We start from the raw sequence: 27223 nt of genomic DNA, 5'->3' as shown, positions 1-27223 counted from the left end.
CAGTGAGTAAAGACACGGACTGGCACTGAGAGGTTGAAGCAGGAGAACCTGGTTCAATTCCCGGTGTCGGCTCCTTGTGACCTTGGGCAAGTCACTTTATCGCCCTGTGCCTCAGTCACCAAAAACATAGATTGTAAGCTCCACGGGGCAGGGACCTGCGCCTGCAAAATGTCTCTGTAACGCGCTATACAAGAACATGCTGTTATTATTATTAAGAACCTAAAAAAGCAGAAGCACGCACACAAACCCACTCCTCATGTAGTTTATGGCTCTCCAAAGGAGCCTTGGTGTGAACCTCAGACTCTGCTGCTGCTCATTTCACTACGTGCAGTTTTTCACACTGGAACTCACTTGTACAGTAAGTTAAGGTAATGGAAGTATATGTAGTACAGATTGCAAATTACAGGCGTCCAAGGCATCTAAATTGACATTGTAATAAGCTTGTGGCCCATGTACCTCTCAATGTCTTCTGATTTGGGCACCTTGGGAGGACGCAGATGTAGGCTCTTTTCATAACTAAAAGTAACAACCACAACAAAAAGATAATTGCACTCACAAAATTGTGTACCAAGCACAAAAACCGTGGCAGCCTCTTTTCTCACGGGGAAGTTTATCCATTTATCCTCTTGTTATTATGGTGTATTCAATGGCCTAGTCAGCATTTGCTTCCTTGGTTTCTTCACGTTATCTTATTCCCAAGTCAGGCTTACTTCCCTCCAATTAAAAAGGGGGATGGTGGAAAACCATATCTCCATCCCCCACCAACACCATTTCAGACTCACCAATACGATGTTAGAAGAGTGAAATTGGGGAGCTCCTCGATACAACAAACAAAAACAAACACATGGGGCTTCTATTGGTTAGCAGTTTTTATTTCGACATATCTGGGTTCATTCGTGAAGTTGAAGTCCCTGCTGAGCATTTGATGGGCGGCCTTCCTTGAGGAAGCGAGGAAAGCCCTCGCGAAACGCATTGGGAGGACGGGCAGCGTAGCCCTCAGCCGACCAAGGACGTTGATGGAGCTGGGGGACGTCCGATGGTGACCCACCGGCGGAGGGAGGCCACGAGCCCGGCTAGAGCTCACGGGCGGTGGCTGTGACATTTCCAGTTGTGCTTGGTACCCAACTTTGCTAATGCACTTCTTTTCTCGCTGTATTATTGGTGTGTGTGTGCGAGCACGTCTACGTTCTAGATACAGCTCAACCCCGTTATAACGCGATCCGCTACAACGCGGATCCGCTTATATCGCGATGTACGCGTGGCTCCCAATTTATCGGGTGTATGAATACTTTACAACACGGTTGTTGGCGTCTTAAATACTTTATTGTACAATGCATACAATGGTACATTATTTCTAACGCGATCCGCTTATAGCGCGGTGTGATTCTTTGGACCCCAAGCACCGCGTTATAAGGGGGTTGAGCTGTACTTGTCATTTCGTGGGTTTATTTCTTTAAAAGGCTTCTACTTTCTAGATACTAGTTTTGTTCACCTAAAAAAAAAAAGGACGTTGGGGACGAACTCCTAAAGAATGCTTCAGCAATCCCCTACACTGGACTGACCCCTCGCCATTTTTATTTTAATGACTCGTGTACTTTACGAATAGATTTTTATACTAATTCTCGCCGACTACTCTCCAGCGCATTTTGACATTTGTTTTTTTTCCCCTTTCTAAAACCCAGAGCGTACGCCCCAAAATGGTTTGTTGTTCCCACACCCCGTAGACCAAGACAAAAAGTTTCCCTGGACATGGGGTTTTTAAAGGCACTGCAGAAGTATGGTTACCTTAACCGATCTGTTCTAAAAAGAAATAAAGCAGAAGTCAGGGGAGAAAAACGCATTGCACCGCAAACCACTCAGATTATTTCAGAGACGGCACACACCCACGATGGTTCTCCTCCTGACACCCCAGGAGGAAGTACTCCCCCCCATGTCATGTTCAATGTTGACTGCACACGTTTGTTACAACGGCTTCCTTCCCACGGGCGCAGCCAGTGTGTCGCCTGCCACTCCCCCGGATTCGCCCACCGTGAGAAAAGGGGGGTTCGTACCTGTTTTGATGGTGCTGTGTCTTCCCGCGGAGAACGAGTGGCCGTACCTGAAGACTCGCTCGCGGTCGTGCAGCCGGGGACTCGATGACATGGCGGTGGGCAAATCCACCTCTGTGAACGGGAAGGACGCGGAAACCGCGAGGTGGGAATGGAGGCCGGTCTGAAACAGAAGCTTAGGATCGGCAGCGCGGGGGGGCGACAAGCAAGCAGGCCGAACTAAGACTGAGGGGGAGAGCCATTCGTCACGCTACCTCCTGATCCTACAGCAGTCATTACACAGAGGACTGCAGCTGTACAGTGGCAGGGTGATGCACAAGCCTTTCCTCCCATGTAGTGTGTGTGTGTCTGTATGTATATGTATGTGTATGTGTGTATATGTGTTTGTGTATATATATGTGTGTGTGTGTGTGTGTGTGTGTGTGTGTGTGTGTGTGTGTGTGTGTGTGTGTATATGTATATGTGTGTGTGTATATGTATGTATGTGTGTGTGTGTGTGCATATGTGTGTGTGTGTGTGTGCATATAAATGTGTGTGTGTGTGTGTGTATATATATGTATATGTGTGTGTGTATATGTATATGTATGTGTGTGTGTGTAGGTGTGTGTGTGTGTGTAGGTGTGTGTGTGTGTGTAGGTTTGTGTGTGTGTGTAGGTGTGTGTGTGCAGGTGTGTGTGCAGGTGTGTGTGTGTGTGTGTGTGTGTGTGTGTGTGTGTGTGTGTGTGTGTAGGTGTAGGTGTGTGTGTGTAGGTGTGTGTGTAGGTGTGAGTGTAGGTGTGTGTGTAGGTGTGTGTGTGTAGGTGTGTGTGTGTAGGTGTGTGTGTAGGTGTGTGTGTGTGTGTAGGTGTGTGTAGGTGTGTAGGTGTGTGTAGGTGTGTAGGTGTGTGTGTGTGTAGGTGTGTGTGTGTGTAGGTGTGTGTGTGTGTAGGTGTGTGTGTGTGTAGGTGTGTGTGTGTGTAGGTGTGTGTGTGTGTAGGTGTGTGTGTGTGTAGGTGTGTGTGTGTGTAGGTGTGTGTAGGTGTGTGTGTGTGTAGGTGTGTGTGTGTGTAGGTCCGTGCTTTTTGTGGGGGTGGAGGAAGGTATGTGGTGGAAGTAAGAGAAGAGGGTGGATGTGGTGTGTATGATAAGAAAGTGGGTGAGTGCTGTGGGAGAACGGGGGTGTGTGTGATGAGTATGATGTGGGGGGGGGGGGGAGGAAAGACAATGTGGCGTGTGTAAGAACAGGGTGTGCGCTAGTGACAAGGAGAGTGAGTAAACGTGTTAGTGAGGCAGAGGGATGAGCGAGGTTTCGGTGTCAGAGAGAGAAGAGCTAGAACAAGAGGCCATTCTCCGACGCGGGAGGAAAGACTTCTTCACTGAAAGGGTGGTGGATTCATGGATGAGCTACCCGGCAGAGGTGGTAGGGGCCTATACAGCGAGGGATTTCACACACGGTTACAACAAATAGGAGAGAAAGCCGAGGAGCAGATCGGGTCAGAGGTGTCCCAGCAGCCCGGGGAAATGGGCAGACCGGGTGGGGGACTAGCGCCTCTTCTCTGCCGTCGCCTTCTCTGTATGCAACGGGGGGTCTAACGAAACCCCAGCGCGGGGAGAACACCTTCACCGGTTTCGGGGGCCGCGCGGAGACGGGAGGATGGAAAACGCACCTTCTTCTCCGTGCACTTTCCCGTCGTAGTTATTGATCAGCTCCTCGATGAAAGTCTCGTCCTCCTCCTTGACCACGTCACCCATGTAGGGGATGTTACACAGGATGGTCTCGTCCTCCACCTGGGGGGGGGGGGGATATTATCCGGACACAAGCAAGTGACATATATTTTAGCATATTTTCGGGGTACCTCAGGCGCACCCAGTTTTTTTAAGCCCGTGGGACTCACACTCGCGCAAGTATTTAGAGCCGTTAAGTTGGGCAAATCCAGCAGGAGCTTCCCACAATGCTTTGCAGCCGCAAGGCATTGTGGGCCGTGACTTTGGAAGCTCCCGCAGTGAGTGACAGCTATACTCCTTCCCCCCCCCCCCCCTCATGTTTCCTGCAAACACTGAGGGGCAATGTGGGGCCTTATTAAGCGTGTGTGTCCCCCACGCGCTCGGGACACTATATACTGCCTGGGATCGGTCACACAGTTTGGGGCCTTATTAAGTGTGTCCCCCCCACGCGCTCGAGACACTATATACTGCCTGGGATCGGTCACACAGTTTGGGGGATTATTAAGCGTGTGTTCCCCCCCCACGCGCTCAGGACACTATATACTGCCTGGGATCGGTCACACAGTTTGGGGGATTATTAAGTGTGTGTTCCCCCCACACGCTCAGGACACTATATACTGCCTGGGATCGGTCACACAGTTTGGGGGATTATTAAGTGTGTGTTCCTCCCACGCGCTCAGGACACTATATACTGCCTGGGATCGGTCACACAGTTTGGTTAGCGATAGTCTGCTGACTCGGCAATAAGATTTATTCATTAGGGACTCACTGGACAAATAATTCCTAGCAGGGGGAACGCTGGCTCTGCACTTCTTTAACAGAGACTGTCGGAAAAGCTGTGTAATGCGGCAGACATAAGGTTATAGGGGACCCTTGTTAAAATGGATAAGAAGCCAAAAGGGACACACTGGGCTAATTTGCAGGTCATTACCCAGAATCTGCCATGGAAGCACAGTATGCCAAGAGATAATGGGGAAGGGCAGGGTGGCAGACCTGTCTGGGGCATGTGAAATACAAAACTTGCCCTGCATGGGCGTAGCGCCAACCCCCTCCTCCCCTATCGCCATATAAGTGGTAGATTCCGCCGACTCCCCCTCCCTTACTCAGCAATGGGAAACGGCGCCCTGGAGCGTACCATGAAGTTCTGCTGCAGGGGGGACCAGGTGTACATGATGGGGACCAGGGCCACGGTGTTCAGTGACCTCATGACGATGCTCTGGACCGGAAACTCTGGGAAGCCGCTTTCCACCGTGCACTGGACAAAAAAAACAGAGACGCGGAAACCGCGGGATTAAAGAGAGGACGCTTCATTCTCGCGCGGTGATGGGCGCAGGATAACCGCCATCCAGAGACTTGTATGTAGCACCGCGAGGCCCTTTCCCCGTCAAGCAGCAGCTTCCCGTCTGTGGCCAAGCACTGCTTCCCCCCATGCTCTGCGTCAGTCACCCGAGCCCTGCAGCGTGGGATTCTGGGAAACTACACTGCTGTTGACGTCGACGCCTTTGCGGACCACAAGGGGGAGCGCGCGTGTTTGGAAGGGGCACTGCGGGTGAATCTCTTGGAGAGCAGATGATGTGGTGGGAGCCACGGGACAATGGAGGCCAGGTACCAAAGTCCCCCGCGGCTGCAAAACGGTACGGCATCAAAGTTAAAAAAAAAATCTCGTTCTCCGCTACGGGTAAGTCCTCTTATTTCCATAAATCCAGTGCAGTATTTTTTATCTAGGCCCACATTACCAAGCACTGCTTTGCCGTACGACACCGTAGGGCCCGATCACGTAACAGTTGGAGCTGCCCCTCCTCCCCCTGACTTCCCCCCCCCCCCCCATCATGTGCTTTTCTGAAACCAAAGTACCCTCAGCCAGCATTGGTAAACTTGGGCGTCGATTCAATAAGCCCCGAAGAGGCCAAGAACTCCCATTGGACTTATTGACTGAGTTCATTAGACTCGCTCCGGATCTCTCGGTGTTAGGACCTACAGGTGGGGCCGTGAAGTGGGCGTAGGCGTCGACAAAAGTGTAGTTCCCCCACCCCCCGCCCAGACTTCTTCCCAACCGAAATGTCATTTGGAGAAAGTTGCCCGCAGAAACGGATCTTGGGCGGTTGCTGCTGTAAAAAGCGGACTTTTCCCCCCCAGACGTTTCGAGACGCGAAGCGAGTTGGAAACGATCCGCTCTGCCCGACCGGCAATCTCTCCCCGGCCCTTACCTTCTTTAAGAAGTGGTGCGCGGCAGTAGGTTTCATCATCGGGACCGGCTGAACTCGCAGTTTCTCCCAGCCTTCGTTTAACAGGTCCGCCCTCTCCTGGGCCTTCACCACGTTTTCTACGTACAAAGTCTAGCGGAAAAGGAAAAATGGACCAAAAAAAAATAAATAAAAATAATTAACACTCGGGCGGGTGTGCAGACGGTAAACGGACATTCGCGTGTGTTTATATGGTGCTAGTGTACGCGGCTTTTGTAGGATGATCAGCAGCGCCGAAATAACGCAGGGCTACAAGTGTGTTAAACAGGAAGGTGGCAATGGCGATTACGGAGTCGGTGTCCGGCAGAGCTTACAATCTAACTGGGATAATGAGTGATGTACAGAATAGAACAAGTGCAGTACAGGCATACCCCGCATTAACGTACGCAATGGGACCGGAGCATGTATAAAAGCGAAAATGTACTTAAAGTGAAGCACTACCTTTCCCCCACTTATCGATGCATGTACTGTACTGCAATCGTCATATACGTGCATAACTGATGTAAATAACGCATGTGTGAACCCAAGTGATTTGAATAGGCGCTAGAGATCTCAATGAAAGAAATGTGATGAAAAAAATAACATAAAAGTGTGTATCCCAAAATACAATACTTCTCAGCCTTCCAGGGAATATGCAGAGATTCCCTATAAAAGCAGTCTTGGTCCGGGGGGAGAAGGGAGCGATTGAACCAGGAAACACACCGAAAAATAAAAAATAAAAACAATAATAGTGCAGTATGTCAAAACAATCAGGGATAAAAAAAAATGTATTATCTTGGCTCTGCAGAAATTCCTACTTACGACACGTAGGATAAAGGTAAGCAGTGTTCTGACTCAGTCAGTATAGATGAGATGAGGTTCAATTTCCAATGCAGGAAAAGGAATCAGGAGACTTTTAAACGGGGACCATGTCACTGTAGTATACTCGGATCCCAACCGGATGGAGTGTGCATGTAAAATATAAACGTACTAATGGTACAGATCGCAGGGACAATTTAATCACACAAGCAAGAAAGATAGGTAATGTACTTACAATAAGTACATACAATATGTACGTATAAGGGTATCGTGAGGCAGTAGCGTGCTGGTTCTAGATGGTACAGTCTCTTCCGTCTTCCCTCTAACTCCAAATCCCCGCCGACGGAATGGCGTCTGACGTCACTTCCGGTGAACGGGTGACGGCATCCGGCTAGAGGCAGAGGGAATAGGCAGCGACGGAACGGCAGCAGCTTCAGGCGTCTTCACTTGGTGGGCAGCTGCCGCAAGCTGGACAGGCTCTACGCGTTTCGCTGTGAGAACAGCTTCCTCAGGAGCAAATTGATTACCCATATGGGAAAGGCCTTATTTATAGTGTGTGTAATAAAAGTATAATCACCTGTGATTCAACATGGGCAGTAACATAATTGATTAATTACCACGCAGGTTAACCAATGAAGGTACAGAAACTCTGCGGTCCAAATACATACAAATACAAAATATTTTTATTCAAAAAAACTTTAAAAAAAACACATGAATTAAGTTAAAAAACAAATATATAGCTCAATATTGGATAGAGATGACACAATGAGAGGAGAGAGAGAGGGAATAAAAAACCGGCATTAGTGGAAATAAACTCAAAGCACTGGACAATACTGGACAATTAAAAGTTAAAAAGTCAACAATATAAAAGTGGCAAGGAGAGCAGACAAATTACTGGATATATATATTAAAATATATATATATATATATATATATATATATATATACACACATTATTAAATTTAAAAGATTAAATAGTAAAAAAAAATTAAAAATAAGCTTTTTATATTACTTGTAATGAGATAGAACTGAAAGGAAAAAGCAAGGATGGTGATAATAGAAACAAGTAGAAAAAGTGAAACATTGTAGAGGAGCAGCAGGGATGTGGCAGATCATCAAACATATTGGATTACAAGACTACGTAGTCAAAAAGGGTGTTATTTCAAAGTCCGCATTAAGACCGAACGGAATAAGTGTATTTAATTTGTGTATCCAAAACATTTCTCTTCTACTAAGATCTATTTCTCTGCTGCGTCCCCTCCAATGCTGTTTTACATTTTCAATTGCAACAAATTTTAAACAGTCTGGATTAGAATTGTGGTATTTAGCTAAATGTTTTGGTACACTGTGTGTCAGAATTCCACGTCGGATGTTGCTAAGGTGTTGATAATACGTGTCCTAATGGGTCTAGTTGTCTTCCCTACATATTGAAGCCCACAGGGGCACTCTAAAACATAGATAGCAAAGTTTGTATAGCAGTTTAGATATTGTTTGATTTTAAAAATGTCTTTACTGTTATAACAAATAAAACTTTTTTTATTTGTCTGTTTATGTTCACAGGCCTTACAGGAAGAACACGCGTGGAATCCCTCTATGTTATTAAGCCAAACTTTATTAGTAGTATCTTGTTTTTTTGAGTGCATTTGGCACTACAATGTTTTTAATATTCTGTGCTTTTTTAAAAATAACCTTTGGCTGTTCAGGCAAAATTTCATTTCAAATTGTATCTGTTTTTAAAACATGCCAATGTTTTCTTAAAATTTTATTAATATTTGCGGCTTCTTTATTATATGTTGCAAAAATGCAGTCTCAAAGTTATTTTTTTTTTTAAAAAAAAAAAAAAAAATTTATAAAAAAGATACACTAGATATAGCATTAAACAAAGCCAAATCATTACAAAGCAAAGATTTATTAGAAGTAAAAAATGTTTTAAAAACTAATTCGAATAACTTTGAGACTGCATTTTTGACAACATATAATAAAGAAGCCGCACATATTAATAACATTTTAAGAAAACATTGGCATGTTTTAAAAACAGATACAATTTGAAATGAAATTTTGCCTGAACAGCCAAAGGTTATTTTTAAAAAGGCACAGAATATTAAAAACATTGTAGTGCCAAATGCACTCAAAAAAACAAGATACTACTAATAAAGGTTGGCTTAATAGCATAGAGGGATTCCACGCGTGTTCTTCCTGTAAGGCCTGTGAACATAAACAGACAAATAAAAAAAGTTTTATTTGTTATAACAGTAAAGACATTTTTAAAATCAAACAATATCTAAACTGCTATACAAACTTTGCTATCTATGTTTTAGAGTGCCCCTGTGGGCTTCAATATGTAGGGAAGACAACTAGACCCATTAGGACACGTATTATCAACACCTTAGCAACATCCGACGTGGAATTCTGACACACAGTGTACCAAAACATTTAGCTAAATACCACAATTCTAATCCAGACTGTTTAAAATTTGTTGCAATTGAAAATGTAAAACAGCATTGGAGGGGACGCAGCAGAGAAATAGATCTTAGTAGAAGAGAAATGTTTTGGATACACAAATTAAATACACTTATTCCGTTCGGTCTTAATGCGGACTTTGAAATAACACCCTTTTTGACTACGTAGTCTTGTAATCCAATATGTTTGATCTCCTGCCACATCCCTGCTGCTCCTCTACAATGTTTCACTTTTTCTACTTTTTTCTATTATCACCATCCTTGCTTTTTCTTTCAGTTCTATCTCATTACAAGTAATATAAAAAGCTTATTTTTAATTTTTTTTTACTATTTAATCTTTTAAATTTAATAATGTGTGCATATATATATACATATATTTTAATATATATATATCCAGTAATTTGTCTGCTCTCCTTGCCACTTTTATATTGTTGACTTTTTAACTTTTAATTGTCCAGTATTGTCAAGTGCTTTGAGTTTATTTCCACTAATGCCGGTTTTTTATTCCCTCTCTCGCTCCTCTCATTGTGTCATCTCTATCCAATATTGAGCTATATATTTGTTTTTTAACTTAATTCATGTGTTTTTTTAAAGTTTTTTGAATAAAAATATTTTGTATTTGTATGTATTTGGACCGCAGAGTTTCTGTACCTTCATTGGTTAACCTGCGTGGTAATTAATCAATTATGTTACTGCCCATGTTGAATCACAGGTGATTATACTTTTATTACACACACTATAAATAAAGCCTTTCCCATATGGGTAATCAATTTGCTCCTGAGGAAGCTGTTCTCACAGCGAAACGCGTAGAGCCTGTCCAGCTTGCGGCAGCTGCCCACCAAGTGAAGACGCCTGAAGCTGCTGCCGTTCCGTCGCTGCCTATTCCCTCTGCCTCTAGCCGGATGCCGTCACCCGTTCACCGGAAGTGACGTCAGACGCCATTCCGTCGGCGGGGATTTGGAGTTAGAGGGAAGACGGAAGAGACTGTACCATCTAGAACCAGCACTCTACTGCCTCACGATACCCTTATACGTACACATTGTATGTACTTATTGTAAGTACATTACCTATCTTTCTTGCTTGTGTGATTAAATTGTCCCTGCGATCTATACCATTAGTCCGTTTATATTTTACATGCACACTCCATCCGGTTGGGATCCGAGTATACTACAGTGACATGGTCCCCGTTTAAAAGTCTCCCGATTCCTTTTCCTGCATTGGAAATTGAACCTCATCTCATCTATACTGACTGAGTCAGAACACTGCTTACCTTTATCCTACGTGTCGTAAGTAGGAATTTCTGCAGAGCCAAGATAATACATTTTTTTATCCCTGATTGTTTTGACATACTGCACTATTATTGTTTTTATTTTTTATTTTTCGGTGTGTTTCCTGATTCAATCGCTCCCTTCTCCCCCCGGACCAATAACGCATGTGTAACAGGCTCTATAGTCTCCCCGCTTGCGCACAGCTTTGGTACAGGTAGGGAGCCAGTATTGATGTTCGGGACGTACTGACAGGCGCATGCGCGAGCTGCCGTTTGCCTATTGGGTGATATGTACTTACTCGCGAGTGTATTTAAAGTGAGTGTCCTTAAACCGGGGTATGCCTGTATACAATAGAATAGAATATATATTACTAGAATCTAAGGCAAGAACTACCCTTGGCTGGACTGCAAGCAAAACAAACAAAAAAGGGGGAGCACAGGTTGAGGGACTCTACAGACGTTTGTAAAACTGCACGGTATATAGCTGTGAGTGGAAATATAGTAAGGTGTGCAATAACGTAAACACTTACACGGCCTTGTGTAAATGCTTTCACATCAAGGTGTCTTTGCTTTAGGTGTCTTCTCTCCAGTGTTCTTTCTGCTTAATACTTTTCTTCTCCTCTGTTGTGTGGTTGAGTGTTCCTGGTCTTCTCCACACGGATGGTTAGCGATGTTGTCCTCTGGATTAAATGAAACGAGAACAAATGGCGTGAGGAACAATACAGGAAATAAAATGAAATATAGCTGGGGTAGACAACTGTATTAAAATCAAAAAGCAGATGATTACTGCATCCACTCACACGGGCAAGCGTGAGTGATCTCTGGAGGGAGGTATCTTTTAAGGCACCTAACTGCAGTGCTGTCACATCCCCCACCTGCTCCTTTATACCATATAAGTAGGAAAAGAAGGGGTAATGGGGCGGAGGTTGATTAAAAATGTAACCCCGTAAGGTTAGTGATAGACTCACACGGCCATGTGTGGGTTTAAACTCTGATTGGTATCTTTTCTCCCCTCACTGGAACTTCAAATCCAAACCTTCAACTGGGTTTGTTGAACCACTCAAATAGTGCCTGGATCACACGATGATACACAGGGGTGCAGAGGTAGAAAAGCGTGGTACTTTATTAACAACAACGGGACAAAGTCCTAACAAAACATTAAAAAAGCACTTGGTCAAAATGACTCAAGAGCTATGTGTGCATAAAAACAGCCAGTCCATCTGAAAATGTTTGTGCAGGATACTCAAGTGCGCAGCTAACTCTCCGCGTCCGGTTGGTCTGCTGTGCTCCTGCCTCCTGCTTCCGACGGTGGCTGTAGTGGTGAAAAAAGTCTCAGGGATACTAGCAACGCGTTTCGCCCTTCTTGGGCTTCCTCAGGCTCCGTCACGAGCCTGAGGAAGCCCAAGAAGGGCGAAACGCGTTGCTAGTATCCCTGAGACTTTTTTCACCACTACAGCCACCGTCGGAAGCAGGAGGCAGGAGCACAGCAGACCAACCGGACGCGGAGAGTTAGCTGCGCACTTGAGTATCCTGCACAAACATTTTCAGATGGACTGGCTGTTTTTATGCACACATAGCTCTTGAGTCATTTTGACCAAGTGCTTTTTTAATGTTTTGTTAGGACTTTGTCCCGTTGTTGTTAATAAAGTACCACGCTTTTCTACCTCTGCACCCCTGTGTATCATCGTGTGATCCAGGCACTATTTGAGTGGTTCAACAAACCCAGTTGAAGGTTTGGATTTGAAGTTCCAGTGAGGGGAGAAAAGATACCAATCAGAGTTTAAACCCACACATGGCCGTGTGAGTCTATCACTAACCTTACGGGGTTACATTTTTAATCAACCTCCGCCCCATTACCCCTTCTTTTCCTACTTATATGGTATAAAGGAGCAGGTGGGGGATGTGACAGCACTGCAGTCAGGTGCCTTAAAAGATACCTCCCTCCAGAGATCACTCACGCTTGCCCGTGTGAGTGGATGCAGTAATCATCTGCTTTTTGATTTTAATACAGTTGTCTACCCCAGCTATATTTCATTTTATTTCCTGTATTGTTCCTCACGCCATTTGTTCTCGTTTCATTTAATCCTGAGGACAACATCGCTAACCATCCGTGTGGAGAAGACCAGGAACACTCAACCACACAACAGAGGAGAAGAAAAGTATTAAGCAGAAAGAACACTGGAGAGAAGACACCTAAAGCAAAGACACCTTGATGTGAAAGCATTTACACAAGGCCGTGTAAGTGTTTACGTTATTGCACACCTTACTATATTTCCACTCACAGCTATATACCGTGCAGTTTTACAAACGTCTGTAGAGTCCCTCAACCTGTGCTCCCCCTTTTTTGTTTGTTTTCCTATATCACTAAGGATCCTGGATAGGTCCTCTTTGGGGTTTGAGCAGCGGGAAGAGAATCGGAAGTAGAGGGGACCTTAAAGTACCCTTTAAGGTTGTATTGTTCTGTCACTAGAATTGTATCACCCCATTAGTCAATCAAATTGAGGTAGCGCCCGGCCTTTTCTGCACATCACTGGACTGCAAGCAGTTAGGTAAGCCCCAAAAAGATGCTCAGGGAAAAAAAAACCTATTATCTATTGCAAATCGCATCTTCTAAACCGATTTTTAAATAAAGACTCCATTTATAATAATAACAGCATGTTCTTGTATAGCGCTGCTAGTTTTACGTAGCGCGTTACAGAGACATTTTGCAGGCACAGGTCCCTGCCCCGTGGAGCTTACAATCTATGTTTTTGGTGCCTGAGGCACTGGGAGATAAAGTGACTTGCCCAAGGTCACAAGGAGCCGACACCGGGAATTGAACCAGGTTCCACTGCTTCAAACTCAGTGCCAGTCAAAGAGTCGCTCCTTCTCCCTAATCCCAATATGTTGTAGCCCTAATCTCTAGCTAGTACAGTATCCTATCTTGCAAGCTCATGAGCAGGGCCCACGTTACATTTTATCATATCTTTGTTAACGTTTGTCCGGATTTGTTATGCCATTCTGTTTGTGTCATTGTCAAATCTTTGCACCCCCAAACAAACGATAATAATATTAAATATCTGCCTTGTAACATATGAGAGCATACCCCATTTTCTACATACTTGACTGTTGGAAGACTTGGTTTTATCACTGACTGGCACTGAGTTTGATCAGGGGGGCCTGGTTCAATTCCCAGTGTCGGCTCCTTGTGACCTTGGGCAAGTCACTTTACCTACCTGTGCCTCAGGCACCAAAAACATAGTGTGTTCCACGGGGCAGGCACCTGTGCCTGCAAAATGTCTCTGTAAAGCGCTACGTATAACTAGCAGCGCTATACAAGAACATGTTATTAAAATGAATTAATTAATCCTGTTTTGTAGAATTGCTTTCTTACCAAAATCAACACACTGTTGGACCCATTTATCTTCGTTTTAACATGCGTTTGTTTTCAATTTCGCGATTAATGTACGTTACTAATGTTTGTCAAGGTAATGGCTTGCGGGTCGATTTCCGGCTCATCCAATTTCTGGATCCGAGATTAAGAGCAACCCAAAAAAAAAGGGGGGTTGGCCACCGAAACGGAGAGGTCGCCCCATAACTACGTCAGCACGTAACTTTGCTAAAAGGACGAGTGTCCCTCTCGTGATCTCACCTCGGCCCCCATGTTGGTCTGAAAGCGTTTGAGCTGCTGTAGGCGCATGTATTCCAAGCGCACCCTCTTCTTCCAGCAGATCAGGGTCTTGGAATCCAGAGGATTTGGAGGCTCCATCGTACTGTTAGATCAACAAACTGGGTTAGAAGGCATTTCGCCGGACGCTGCCTGAACACACACTCCTCAAATGTTTTGTATTGCAGCATGTACGTCTGGGATATCACACTGGCGCCCCGTGGACCAAATCCAGCCCCCCCGAAGGGCCTTCGAATGGCTCATGAACGCTCAGCTGCCTGAGCAACTACAATGACAGTAGTACAGCTCAACCCCCTTATAACGCTGCGCTTGGGGTCCAAAGAAACACATCGCGTTATAAGCGGATCGCGTTAGAAATAATGTGCCACTGTGAGCATTGTACAATAAAGTATTTAAGACGCCAATAACCGTGTTGTAAAGTATTCATAAATACAAAAATTGGGAGCCACGCGTACATCGCGTTATAAGCGGATTCGCGCTGTAACGGATCGCGCTATAATGGGGTTGAGCTGTATAAGCAAAGTGACGTGCTTCACACTAATCTTCACTTGTAAGCCAGGTAATATACATCTATATGGTACAGGGGTTATCAATGCTTGAACGATGACCATTTTTAAGACTTTAAAATGTATCCAAAAATGACATTCATGATGCTCGTGGACCTTCAGCCCCTCATTTTTTTTGGAAAACCCTTGATGGACATCAAGGCTTCCCAACTTGCAGCCCATGGATCCCATCTGACCCCCAAACGACCTTGGAATGGCCCACGCCAATTTAATTGCCCTTGTTCATGCACTTAAGAACAATTTTTCCACTCTAAAAACGCACTGAAAAAGCAAAGCTGCTAAAAATGATACGATACAGATCTTATACTCTGTTACAAAATGTTGACGTACGTCTTCTTACACGTCGCTTCTGGCCCATCTAAATGGTGTCTAATCTGACCCTTTGGAAAAGGAGTTTAAGAGCACGTATGTCCATGTATGTCCATGTTCAGCGTGGGTCCTGGATGAAGCATAGTCCCATCATTGCCAAAGAGCAACCGTTTGTAAACATTTTAATACCCAATCGGCTTTGTTAAACTAATTTAACAGGAGTAACAGCAAAACAATGGCTGCTTTTGTGCCACTAGAACAGTGGTTTCCAACCTTTTTTTTGGTAAAGGAACCCAATTAAAATCTGATTAACCCCGACCCTCTCTAATAGCGCGTCTGAGATCAGATACATTGTAAGGAACCCCGACCCTCTCTAATAGCGCGTCTGAGATCAGATGCATTGTAAGGAACCCCGACCCTCTCTAATAGCGCATCTGAGATCAGATGCATTGTAAGGAACCCCGACCCTCTCTAATAGCGCGTCTGAGATCAGATGCACTGTAAGGAACCCCAGTCCTCTCTAATAGCGCGTCTGATATCAGACGCATTGTAAGGAACCCCAACCCTCTCTAATAACGCGTCTGAGATCAGATGCATTGTAAGGAACCCCAGTCCTCTCTAATAGCGCGTCTGAGATCAGATGCATTGTAAGGAACCCCGACCCTCTCTAATAGCGCGTCTGAGATCAGATGCACTGTAAGGAACCCCAGTCCTCTCTAATAGCGCGTCTGAGATCAGATGCATTGTAAGGAACCCCAACCCTCTCTAATAGCGCGTCTGAGATCAGATGCATTGTAAGGAACCCCGACCCTCTCTAATAGCGCGTCTGAGATCAGATGCATTGTAAGGAACCCCAGCCCTCTCTAATAGCGCGTCTGCGATCAGATACATTGTAAGGAACCCCAACCCTCTCTAATAGCGCGTCTGGGATCAGATGCATTGTAAGGAACCCCGACCCTCTCTAATAGCGCGTCTGAGATCAGATGCATTGTAAGGAACCCCGACCCTCTCTAATAGCGTTGTAAGGAACCCCGACCCTCTCTAATAGCGCGTCTGAGATCAGATGCATTGTAAGGAACCCCAACCCTCTCTAATAGCGCGTCTGAGATCAGATGCATTGTAAGGAACCCCGACCCTCTCTAATAGCGCGTCTGAGATCAGATGCATTGTAAGGAACCCCGACCCTCTCTACTAGCGCGTCTGAGATCAGATGCATTGTAAGGAACCCCAACCCTCTCTAATAGCGAGTCTGATGTTCTTACATACCTGGGTAAGATTGTGGCACAGTCCTTGGGAGTGACGCACCTCATGACACAGGTCGTAGCTGTCCTCTTCTGTTCTTCTGCAAGGCCAATTCCTACAGAGCGGCGTCTCTAAGAAGCAGACATAAGTCAACGTTCATTATTCACACACAAACAGGAGAAATTATATCCCAAGCCAAATTGCCGGCAAGAGTATACGATAGTGAACAAAGTATAGGATGGCACAGTGTGTGTGCGTATATATATATATCACACAAATATTTATATAAAGAAAATATAAATGTGTATGTATATATATTTAATAAACTAAAGCACTCACAGAGGTGCTTTTAAATAAATAAAGTTATTTAATACATCAACGCTTCGGTCCAATTATCGGACCTATCATATACTAATGCATTTAGGCAAGTTGAGTGCTGCACATGTATTTATATATGTATACTCACACACACCGCATAATATAAAATACACACACACACACACACTGCATGACACACACACTGCATGACACACACACTGCATGACACACACACTGCATGACACACACACTGCATGACACACACACTGCATGACACACTGCATGACAGATACACACTGCATGACAGACACACACACTGCATGACACACACTGCATGACACACACTGCATGACACACACTGCATGACACACACTGCATGACACACACACACTGCATGACACACACACACACACTGCATGACACACACACTGCATGACACACACACACTGCATGACGCATGACGCATGACACACACACGCACACACACACACACACACACACACACACTGCATGACGCATGACACACACACGCACACACTGCATGACACACACACACTGCATGACGCATGACACACACACACACACACACACACACACACACACACACACACACACACACACACACACACACACACACACACACACACACACACACACACACACACCAGGCCGCCCTTCTCCCCGCCTGTCAAGCTGCTGCCGCCATGTTGCCTTATTCCCAACTGCGTCGTTGCCAGGGACGTGACAGCCGCCGCCATCTTGCTGGGGTGGACTCCTGCATCTCCTTGGCCAATTAAAACGCTGGGATGGGTGAAGGGGCGGGACTCCAATGACACTGGGGACGGAGTGACCCAATAGTAGAAAAGCATGAGGCGGAGGGGGGGGGGGGGGCGGGGCAAAGCTCCCAAAGAGGCGTGGCATCCATGTTTCCGGGTTTGCGTTTCAAGCCTCGTTTTAGTTGCAAACCCGCTTTTTGATTGGTCAAGTTTCTTTCTTCCCTTTAAAAACAAGATGGCGGCTAGTTGCCAAGGAGACGTTAGGTAGTGCTGACCTGGCCTGGCCTGTGTCAAATAAACATGTACACCTGAGATGCTCTCACCACCTCTTTATAATTAAAGACAGCCTTGCCACCATCTTCTCTTCTGGGCCCACTGCATGAATTGCTAGCTCCAAATTCCAATGTTGAATTCACCTTTTTATTTTTACAGTGGAAAACATAAACAATTGAGCTCTTACACACCGCACCCTTAGGCCGTGCAACGCCGCCCAAAAACAAATACATTGCCGCCGCATGCGCTTATAGTAAGGGTGACCGCGGCAATGTGACAGCGACGTTGCGTCGCGGACTTTGGAAGCCGGGAATATTTGATTTTTCAAGGGCTGTCGCCTCATGTAACAGACCCTGAGCAAATCAAATGTCCGGAATCTCGCGCCGCCCGCCGCCAAGCGAAATATAACTTTCGCTAGCAGCGACGGGTGACATCACCCATCCTGTCGCCGGTCGCGGGCACTATACGCTGCTTGGGGTACCTAGAGAAGTAGAAACAAAAACGTAGAAATAGTGGCCAGGCTGATATCCCGTCTATGAATATGTGATTACGTTTCTTGAAATGGAACTGGAAAAAGTCAACAGAAGGTGGCAACCCGGCTTGGCATATGGACCTCGTCATACACCACGTCAATAGAGTCTACTTAACCTTCCTATGGACCGCAGGGCACGATCTCCCAAACAGGGCGAGCACTGATTGAACTTGACGTGGTCGCGACGTCATTGGGCCAATAGAATGCCAGACCACATGACGTAGTGGCTGCCTCTGGGGGCGCCAAAACGGTCAAGTCAGCACTTTCTTATTGGTAAGGGTACCGGGATAGGTCATATTCTGCCCCCCCCCCCCCCCCCCCCCGGAAAGTATCGAGGGATTCAATGCTACGATTCATTTCACTTCTACCGTTCAGCCACCAGAGGTCAGCACATGACCTTGGAACCTGTGATGGACCTCCATGTGCCTCCATCCCCCCCCCCCCCCGTGTATACTTATTCCCCGTAATAACACGTACACAAAATAAACACACGCAAGATCTGGAGGTACACAGGCCGTGGCTCTTATACAAATACATCCCGTAACCCGGTAAGTGCCAGAGGGCCCAACCAACGGGTAAATGGTACCCAAACCCCTGGCCCGCAAGCTGGACGCCGCACCAGGCCGTAAAGCGAGAACGGGCGCCAAGGAACACCAAAGCACAATGGGTCTCGTCCTACTCGCTAATCACGGGGGGGTGGGGGGGCACCACCCTGGCTTTACCGAACCCCCTGTCTGGCAAGGGTTAAAAAGCGCGCTGACACCCTCCCCCCAACCGCCACAACCATGACCAAGGCAACCCGCCTTTGAAAATGCCCAACTCAAGAGAATAATCAAACATTCGTCTTTTCTCTACAAGTGCAGGTCATCGAGCAGTGGAAACATCATAACAAAGGGAAGGGCGGGGCGGAACGTTTCCTGGTCGGAGAGGGGGTGGGGGGGGGGTCACGAAATACTTTCTCGCCCCATGCACAGGTCTTAAATAACCTCTCCCCGACCCCCTCCCCAACGTGTCACTACCAACCGGTAAGTGGGGGGAGGGGAGGAAATGCCCCAAAGAGAGAGGGGGAGCCTAGCCCTGGCGGCCTTGCCATCCTGACGATTAAGGGGTACATTTTTTTTTTGCTGCCTCTAATGGTTTCCAAAGTTAAAATAGGACACAATGGCTGGGTGATGGTTGCTGTTAGCTGTGAATAAAACAAGGGTTAATGTGGTATCATCGGCTAATTTGGAACAATGGCCGTTTGGGAAGTTATCAGGTTCGGCATGGCCTTGAGGGGCCGGGAACCCGGCGGAGCATCGAGGTTGCAGGCTGACCAATCCTCACAGAATGACCGGAAGATGTCTCCAAATCTCGGGGAGACTCAGGAGACTGGGGGGAGGGGGGGGGCCATCTCCGGTGGGGGAGTGTGTGCGAGCTGTAGGGAGAGTCAGTCTGCTTGGTGTGTATCAGTCTGTGTGTATGTGACTCAGTCTGCTCTGTGTGTTTCACTTTGTGTGTGTGTTTGTGTCAGTCTGCTCTGTGTATCAATGTGTGTATATGTGTGTGTATCTGAGTCAGTCTGCTCTGTGTGTATCAGTGTGTGTATCAGTGTGTGTGTGTGTGTGTGTGTCAGTGTACAGTATGTGTGTGTATCTGAGTCTGTCTGCTCTGTGTGCATCAGTGTCTGTATGTGTATGTGTATCCAAGTCATTCTGCTCCGTGTGTCAGTGTGTGTGTGCGTGTCTGAGTTAGTCTGCTCTGTGTATCCGTGTGTGTGTATCTGAGTCAGTCTGCTCCGTGTGTGTGTGTGCATCTGAGTTAGCCTGCTCTGTGTATGAGTGTGTGTGTGTACCTGAGTTAGCCTGCTCAGTGTGTGTGTGTGTGTGTGTGTATCTGAGTTAGCCTGCTCTGTGTATCAGTGTGTGTGTGTGTGTGTGTGTGTGTGTGTGTGTGTGTGTGTGTGTGTGTGTGTGTGTGTGTGTGTGTGTGTGTGTGTGTGTGTGTGTGTGTGTGTGTGTGTGTGTGTGTGTATCTGAGTTAGCCTGCTCTGTGTGTCAGTGTATGCATGAATATGCAGCACCTTACAAAATAAATATGACAACACAGGAAATTCTAATACAACACATGCCTCAAATATGATAGGAAAAATAATTCCTGTTCCAAAGAGCTTACGGTCTAAGTTTGCTTTGCATCTATCAGCATATGTACAGTATGTGTGCATGAATGGATGTATACGTGTACGCATGCACGGGGTCCTGCCGGAGAACCGTGGAAAGCCCATCCGAGTCCCACAGAAGGCTGTGCAGTAGACATAGCCCTTAAATCGGCAGATCGAGGTTGACCAAGTTGCTCTTACCCATTGTCCATGGCCTACGTTTCTCACAAAGTACGTCCCGTACAGCAGCAACTCTGCCGGCTCCGGCAGGAAAGGAGAATCCTGTTTGTGTCCGCTCTGCGACTTGCACTGATTGATAGCGCTGAAATTGCCAGGAAGGACCTCACCAGAGATCTTCTGGATAAGGAACGGGGAGGCCAGGGCTAGTGAAAGGTGCCGGATAGAAAACCCAAGCTAGAAGGTTTGGCACCCGTAGGGTGGTTAGAAGATGAATCCCATACGTTCATGGTATATAGATCCCCAGGTGACGTGGAGTAAACTGATTTATTATTATCGTTGAGAGGAATCCACTGAAAGTGTAACGCGTAGCTCACCACAAACCAGACGCGACCACAAGGCTGAGGTGGGGAATTGTATGTAACGCCAACCCCCAACCGCGAGGGCGCGTCTAGAGTGTAGATTAGTCTTGCAAGCCGGGTCAGGAGTACAGAAGTTAGATTAGTCGTATAATTGCCGGGTCTGGATAGGAGAGTAGCGGATCGTAGGAGGTACTTAGCCGAGGTGTCCCATGTGTGAAGGTCGTTATGTGTCCCATGTGTGAAGGTCGTCATGCGTCCCATGTGTGAAGGTCGTTATGTGTCCTACGTGTGAAGGTCGTTATGTGTCCCATGTGTGAAGGTCGTTATGTGTGCCATGTGTGAAAGTCGTTATGTGACCTATGTGTGAAGGTCGTTATGTGTCCCATGTGTGAAGGTCATTGTGTCCTACATGTGAAGGTCGTTACGTGTCCTACGTGTGAAGGTCGTTATGTGTCCCATGTGTGAAGGTCATTGTGTCCTATGTGTGAAGGTCGTTATGTGTCCTATGTGTGAAGGTCGTTATGTGTCCCATGTGTGAAAGTCGTTATGTGACCTATGTGTGAAGGTCGTTATGTGTCCTATGTGTGAAGGTCATTGTGTCCTATGTGTGAAGGTCGTTATATATGTCCTATGTGTGAAAGGTCATTGTGTCCCATGTGTGAAGGTCGTTATGTGTCCTATGTGTGAAGGTCGTTATGTGTCCTATGTGCGAAGGTCGTTTTATGTCCTATGTGTAAAGGTCGTTATGTGTCCTATGTGTGAAGGTCGTTTTATGTCCTATGTGTGAAGGTCGTTTTATGTCCTATGTGTGCAGGTCGTTTTATGTCCTATGTGTTAAGGTCGTTTTATGTTCTATGTGTCAAGGTCGTTTTATGTCCTATGTGTGAAGGTCGTTTTATGTCCTATGTGTGAAGGTCGTTATGTGTCCTATGTGTGAAGGTCGTTATGTGTCCTATGTGTGAAGGTCGTTATGTGTCCTATGTCTGAAGGTCGTTATGTGTCCCATGTGTGAAGGTCGTTATGTGTCCTATGTGTGAAGGTCGTTATGTGACCTATGTGTCCAACATGGCAAGTTACCATCTTCGAAAAGCATATGACATATTTGATGTGAGCTACAGTACCATATATCTGCTAAATGTAAGTAATAACTTCGGCCAAATAGACATTTTCTTTTGAGTGCTAAACCGGAATGCGGAATTATTATATCCAGCTGAGATGTACAGTAATGCATTGAAGACGATTTAACAGGTGCACACGTGGTGGTTTCACAAAAAAAAAGCTATTTATTAGCCTCAAAGGACCAACGCTCCGCTGGACATGGCCGAAACATAGGTCTTTTGTGGCTAATAAATAGCTTTATTTGTGAAATCACCACTTGTGCCATTCTTCTACATACTTCCTTATTTCCTTGATACATTAATTAATTAATCAGAGTCACTGCCAGTAACCCCAGGGTTATTGCAAGGCACTGGGATTGGCTGTAAATGTATTTCCCCAAACCACTGTAAAAAGGTGCCACGTTGTTATACCTGAAAGCAGTGGTAAGGTGATATACACTATACGTTGTGCTTTAACACGTGTGGGGGCCGCAGTGCCACCTTACTGGAAATAGGGGACCAGGTCAGGGACCTCTTTCTCCCTGAAAGCCATGCCCCCTGCTGGAACAATTGATTTCCCTAGGCTGGGAGGGGGGTGTGGGTAGGGGGAGACGCCCAAGGAAGGGCACGTAGGCTCTGGTTTCTCCAGGACTCGGGTTGATCAGGAGGTGGGAAAGGGCAGAGTCCAGGCAAGGTCGTGACCCAAGGACTGCTGCTACTTTTGCACCCGGATGGAGAGCGGAACTTTTTTTTCTTCTTCCGAACCCGCGCCGAAACGGTGGCGGCCCTCGTAGGACTCTGAGTCAGATCTTCGCGGGGGGTCTGGCAATGGCTTCGGTGATTGGCCAATCCGTGTATATATATGTCTCCCGACTCGACCGGCAGCAAAGGCCAGACCTGTAACCACGCCCCCCCTCTTCCCTCGTTTCTGATTGGGCGGGTGGTCCTTGCCGCCCCCCCGCGCTGTGATTATCCGAGCTCTGTCCCTCCGGTCCTTCAAACGGCAGAAGGGGGAAAAAACTACAGATACCAGTCTCCGCTCCGGAGTTCCCGGGGCCAACCGGATGTCGTCCACGGGTCTTCTCGAAGAGAGAGAGAGCGGAGAATTACCTGGACGTACGAGCCAAGGAGGCCTGATTTGCAGGAGAGACGACCTGGGTAAGCGTCCGACCCCAGCACCTCGTGAGTTAGCAGACCCCATATTAACCCTGCACATGCCAAATCTGGCTATTTTAAGTGTTGTAGCCCCGGTCTTATTTTGCCCCCAGAGACACCCTCCTCCGTGAGTGCCGAGCGATCGCGGGTGCCGGAGCAGGGAGCGCTCCGAGTCCCTGCGGCGCACCCGGCTAGCGGGGGCCCGCCATGACTGCTTGCGCGCGCGTGATCGCGCATGCGCTGGAACAGCCAGGGAGTTGCGGCGGCAATCAGGGGCTCGCGCATGCGCAAGGCAAGTGCGCACGCGGCCCCAATGGATTTGCAGCCTCTGCAGGACTACAGATCCCAGGAGGCTTAGGGCCCAGCACCCCAGGTGTCTCAGAGTGGCCAATGAGAGGCCAGGGTTCCCTGGAGCTGGGATAGATACATTTCGCAGGCTTAGGTGTCACGGCAGTTGGAGCTGGGAGCAGGAAGGGGAAGGAAGGGAGTAGGGAGTGAGTGGCTCCTGCACCAGGTAAGGTAGTTCCCCAGATCCCAGGCAGGCCCCAATCCCCACCAGGGTAGGGGGTAAGTACTGAGGGACGGCCCCTAGGTTAGGGACCCTGCCCGTAGGTGTGGGTGAGTGTGCAAGCTTGTCACTGTCACGGCTGTCAGTGTTGTAAGCGCTGACAAGAAGGCACAGTGTGTGTGCAGTGTAGCTGCAGGTACCAGGTTGGTTGCAGTGCGGTTGCTGCAGGTACGGTGTGAGTGCAGTGTGTTTGCTGCAGGTACAGTGTGAGTGCAGTGGTTTGCTGCAGGTACGGTGTGAGTGCAGTGTGTTTGCTGCAGGTACGGTGTGAGTGCAGTGGGTTGCTGCAGGTACGGTGTGAGTGCAGTGTGTTTGCTGCAGGTACAGTGTGAGTGCAGTGGTTTGCTGCAGGTACGGTGTGAGTGCAGTGTGTTTGCTGCAGGTACGGTGTGAGTGCAGTGGGTTGCTGCAGGTACGGTGTGAGTGCAGTGTGTTTGCTGCAGGTACGGTGTGAGTGCAGTGGGTTGCTGCAGGTACGGTGTGAGTGCAGTGTGTTTGCTGCAGGTACGGTGTGAGTGCAGTGTGTTTGCTGCAGGTACGGTGTGAGTGCAGTGGGTTTGCTGCAGGTACGGTGTGAGTGCAGTGGGTTGCTGCAGGTACGGTGTGAGTGCAGTGGTTTGCTGCAGGTACGGTGTGAGTGCAGTGTGTTTGCTGCAGGTACGGTGTGAGTGCAGTGGGTTGCTGCAGGTACGGTGTGAGTGCAGTGTGTTTGCTGCAGGTACGGTGTGAGTGCAGTGGGTTGCTGCAGGTACGGTGTGAGTGCAGTGTGTTTGCTGCAGGTACGGTGTGAGTGCAGTGGGTTGCTGCAGGTACGGTGTGAGTGCAGTGTGTTTGCTGCAGGTACGGTGTGAGTGCAGTGTGTTTGCTGCAGGTACGGTGTGAGTGCAGTGGGTTTGCTGCAGGTACGGTGTGAGTGCAGTGGGTTGCTGCAGGTACGGTGTGAGTGCAGTGTGTTTGCTGCAGGTACGGTGTGAGTGCAGTGGGTTGCTGCAGGTACGGTGTGAGTGCCGTGGGTTGCTGCAGGTACGGTGTGAGTGCAGTGTGTTTGCTGCAGGTACGGTGTGAGTGCAGTGTGTTTGCTGCAGGTACGGTGTGAGTGCAGTGTGTTTGCTGCAGGTACGGTGTGAGTGCAGTGGGTTGCTGCAGGTATGGTGTGAGTGCAGTGTGTTTGCTGCAGGTACGGTGTGAGTGCAGTGGGTTGCTGCAGGTACGGTGTGAGTGCAGTGTGTTTGCTGCAGGTACGGTGTGAGTGCAGTGTGTTTGCTGCAGGTACGGTGTGAGTGCAGTGGGTTGCTGCAGGTACGGTGTGAGTGCAGTGTGTTTGCTGCAGGTACGATGTGAGTGCAGTGGGTTGCTGCAGGTACGGTGTGAGTGCAGTGTGTTTGCTGCAGGTACGGTGTGAGTGCAGTGTGTTTGCTGCAGGTACGGTGTGAGTGCAGTGTGTTTGCTGCAGGTACGATGTGAGTGCAGTGCGGTTGCTGCAGGTACGGTGTGAGTGCAGTGCGGTTGCTGCAGGTACGGTGTGAGTGCAGTGGGTTGCTGCAGGTACGGTGTGAGTGCAGTGTGTTTGCTGCAGGTACGGTGTGAGTGCAGTGTGTTTGCTGCAGGTACGGTGTGAGTGCAGTGCGGTTGCTGCAGGTACGGTGTGAGTGCAGTGCGGTTGCTGCAGGTACGATGTGAGTGCAGTGTGTTTGCTGCAGGTGTTAGGCTGAGTTAGTTAGAGGGGATCCGGGAGGTGAAGGGAGAGGTAGAGTGGGTGCAGGGGGTCAGTGACCCACCTGCATAGGACAGGCTACCCCGTAGGCCCCTAGGAGTGTCCCCTGAAGTCACCAAAGGTTGCTGTGCTGCAGGGACGCCCATAGTGGTAGCGAGCATCACCCTTCACTGTGTAGACAGCTAGGGACAAAGGGACAAGCGTGCGGAGCAGGCTTGCTGGCGAGTCGTCTGGGACCAGACGGCTGGACATTGAGACCCAGGAGGCAGACCGCTGATTCATCAAACCCTTTGCGAAGAGGTACCGGTCACCGCCGTGACCGGAATGGTACTATAACATCAAGTGCACCAACACCGGTCAACAGGCGCTGATCCCGCCTTAGGCTAAACTCTTTGGGAACACTGAGCGAGTGGTTAAAGAACTGAGCCTATTCCAACACATCACCGTACACGGACACGGTGTGTGGGGCACGCGGTAGCAGGACTGAGACAGTACTCATTAGGAGCGTGGCTGAGCCACTACCGTTATAAGGACGGTACCAGTTATTAGGGTGTTAGGCACAGCTGCGTTAAGGTTATATTGCATTATAGAGTGATAAGCTTGCCGTGCGTTATCATTATTACAGTAAAGTTGGTTGCATCACGTGTGTGTGTGTGTGTGTATTTCTTGCCCAGGGGAATCTCACATCACGGGGATCCTGGGTAAGTGGAGGCGCTGCGCTAATAAGTGTTACCCCAGGCTCCCAGCTAGCGGAGGCTCATATCTCCTGGAGCCGCAGGTGTCGTACAGTGACCAGTAGTTCCTTTGGGAGGGTTCAGAAAAAGGGCTACTGTGTTTTACATGGCTGTGTGTTTTAACTGTGTTTTGTCGCTTGTGATGTTCCCTGTTGGCTTTTACCAGATTAACCCCCCCCCCCCTTATTGAAGCCCGCATGCTTTGATCCTTGGGTAAATCGTTCTGTCTTCTGTAACAGTGGTGGACCAGTCAGAACCAGGGGTGGGGGAAGGGGATCCCCCCCGGGGCTGAAAATAGTACGCTTCAAATCTGGAGACCTCCCCCCCCCAACCCCACTTTGGTTCCTATCATGTAAAAAAAAAAAAAAGGGGGGGGGGGGAGGTTATTTAGGGTTGAATTGCTTCTTTAATACATGCTGTACTGTTTGTCCCTCTGTTGAGAGGCGACCCTTTGGTAACAGGAAGCAGGAATCGGGGGGGGGGGGTCTTCGCGGGGCGAGGGAGGAGGCAGCGAGAGAGAAGAGAGAGCATGAAACGAAAAACCTGTTTGAAAGCCGGCCAAGTCACAGCAGAACTTTGCACTACTCAGCACCGCTGTGCAACTCCGGCAGCAGAACGCACATCTGGAACTCCTGTCAAAATGCAGCCGGCGTCCACATCTGGACGGGAGGGGGGGGGGGGGGTGGGGGTTGGGGGTGAGGAGGGGGGTGGGGAGGGGGTCTGCATCAAGATAATCAAGATGATCGGAAAACCCCGGAAGGACATAAAGCTGGGGAATTAACGTGGAAAAGGAAACGTTGGCAGGTGGCGTGAGAAAAACGGAACCGGCGTCGTGTCCCAGTTACTACTCCAGCCCGGATCCTTTCCCCATCAATAGGGGACGTCGCTTGTTCGGTGTTAACCTCTGGAGAAGCCAGCGATGCATTGCAAAAGGGGAATGAGTTAAATAAAGATGTGTGTATGTATATATATATCTACTGAGTTAAGTTATGGTGGGTAAAAATAGTGACAAAAACCCTCCACAGCAAAGCATATAGCAAATGGAAATATTCCTGTATGTTCATCTGCATGTCTTAG

The 27223-nt window shown here is 47.8% G+C and overlaps 1 protein-coding gene across 2 annotated transcripts in view; it reads right to left on the bottom strand.

Moving 5' to 3' along the window:
* EZH1 (enhancer of zeste 1 polycomb repressive complex 2 subunit) overlaps nt 1-17427 on the bottom strand; it is a 49681-nt gene extending 32254 nt beyond the window's left edge. For both annotated transcript variants that reach the window (XM_075580185.1, XM_075580186.1), the window contains exons 1-7: nt 17287-17427; nt 16328-16434; nt 14151-14271; nt 5960-6088; nt 4888-5007; nt 3695-3815; nt 2052-2162 (exon numbers count right to left, since the gene is read on the bottom strand). In XM_075580185.1, coding sequence (XP_075436300.1) covers nt 2052-2162; nt 3695-3815; nt 4888-5007; nt 5960-6088; nt 14151-14271; nt 16328-16434; nt 17287-17379 — 802 coding nt within the window. In that variant the 5' untranslated portion in view covers nt 17380-17427. The remainder of the gene's footprint in view (nt 1-2051; nt 2163-3694; nt 3816-4887; nt 5008-5959; nt 6089-14150; nt 14272-16327; nt 16435-17286) is intronic.
* Nucleotides 17428-27223: the final 9796 nt, after the last annotated feature.

Source organism: Ascaphus truei, chromosome 23 (genome assembly GCF_040206685.1).
Source record: "Ascaphus truei isolate aAscTru1 chromosome 23, aAscTru1.hap1, whole genome shotgun sequence".
Taxonomy (NCBI): domain Eukaryota; kingdom Metazoa; phylum Chordata; class Amphibia; order Anura; family Ascaphidae; genus Ascaphus; species Ascaphus truei.
Note: the sequence above shows the minus strand (reverse complement) of the source record. Positions and strands in the feature narration are given on the sequence as shown.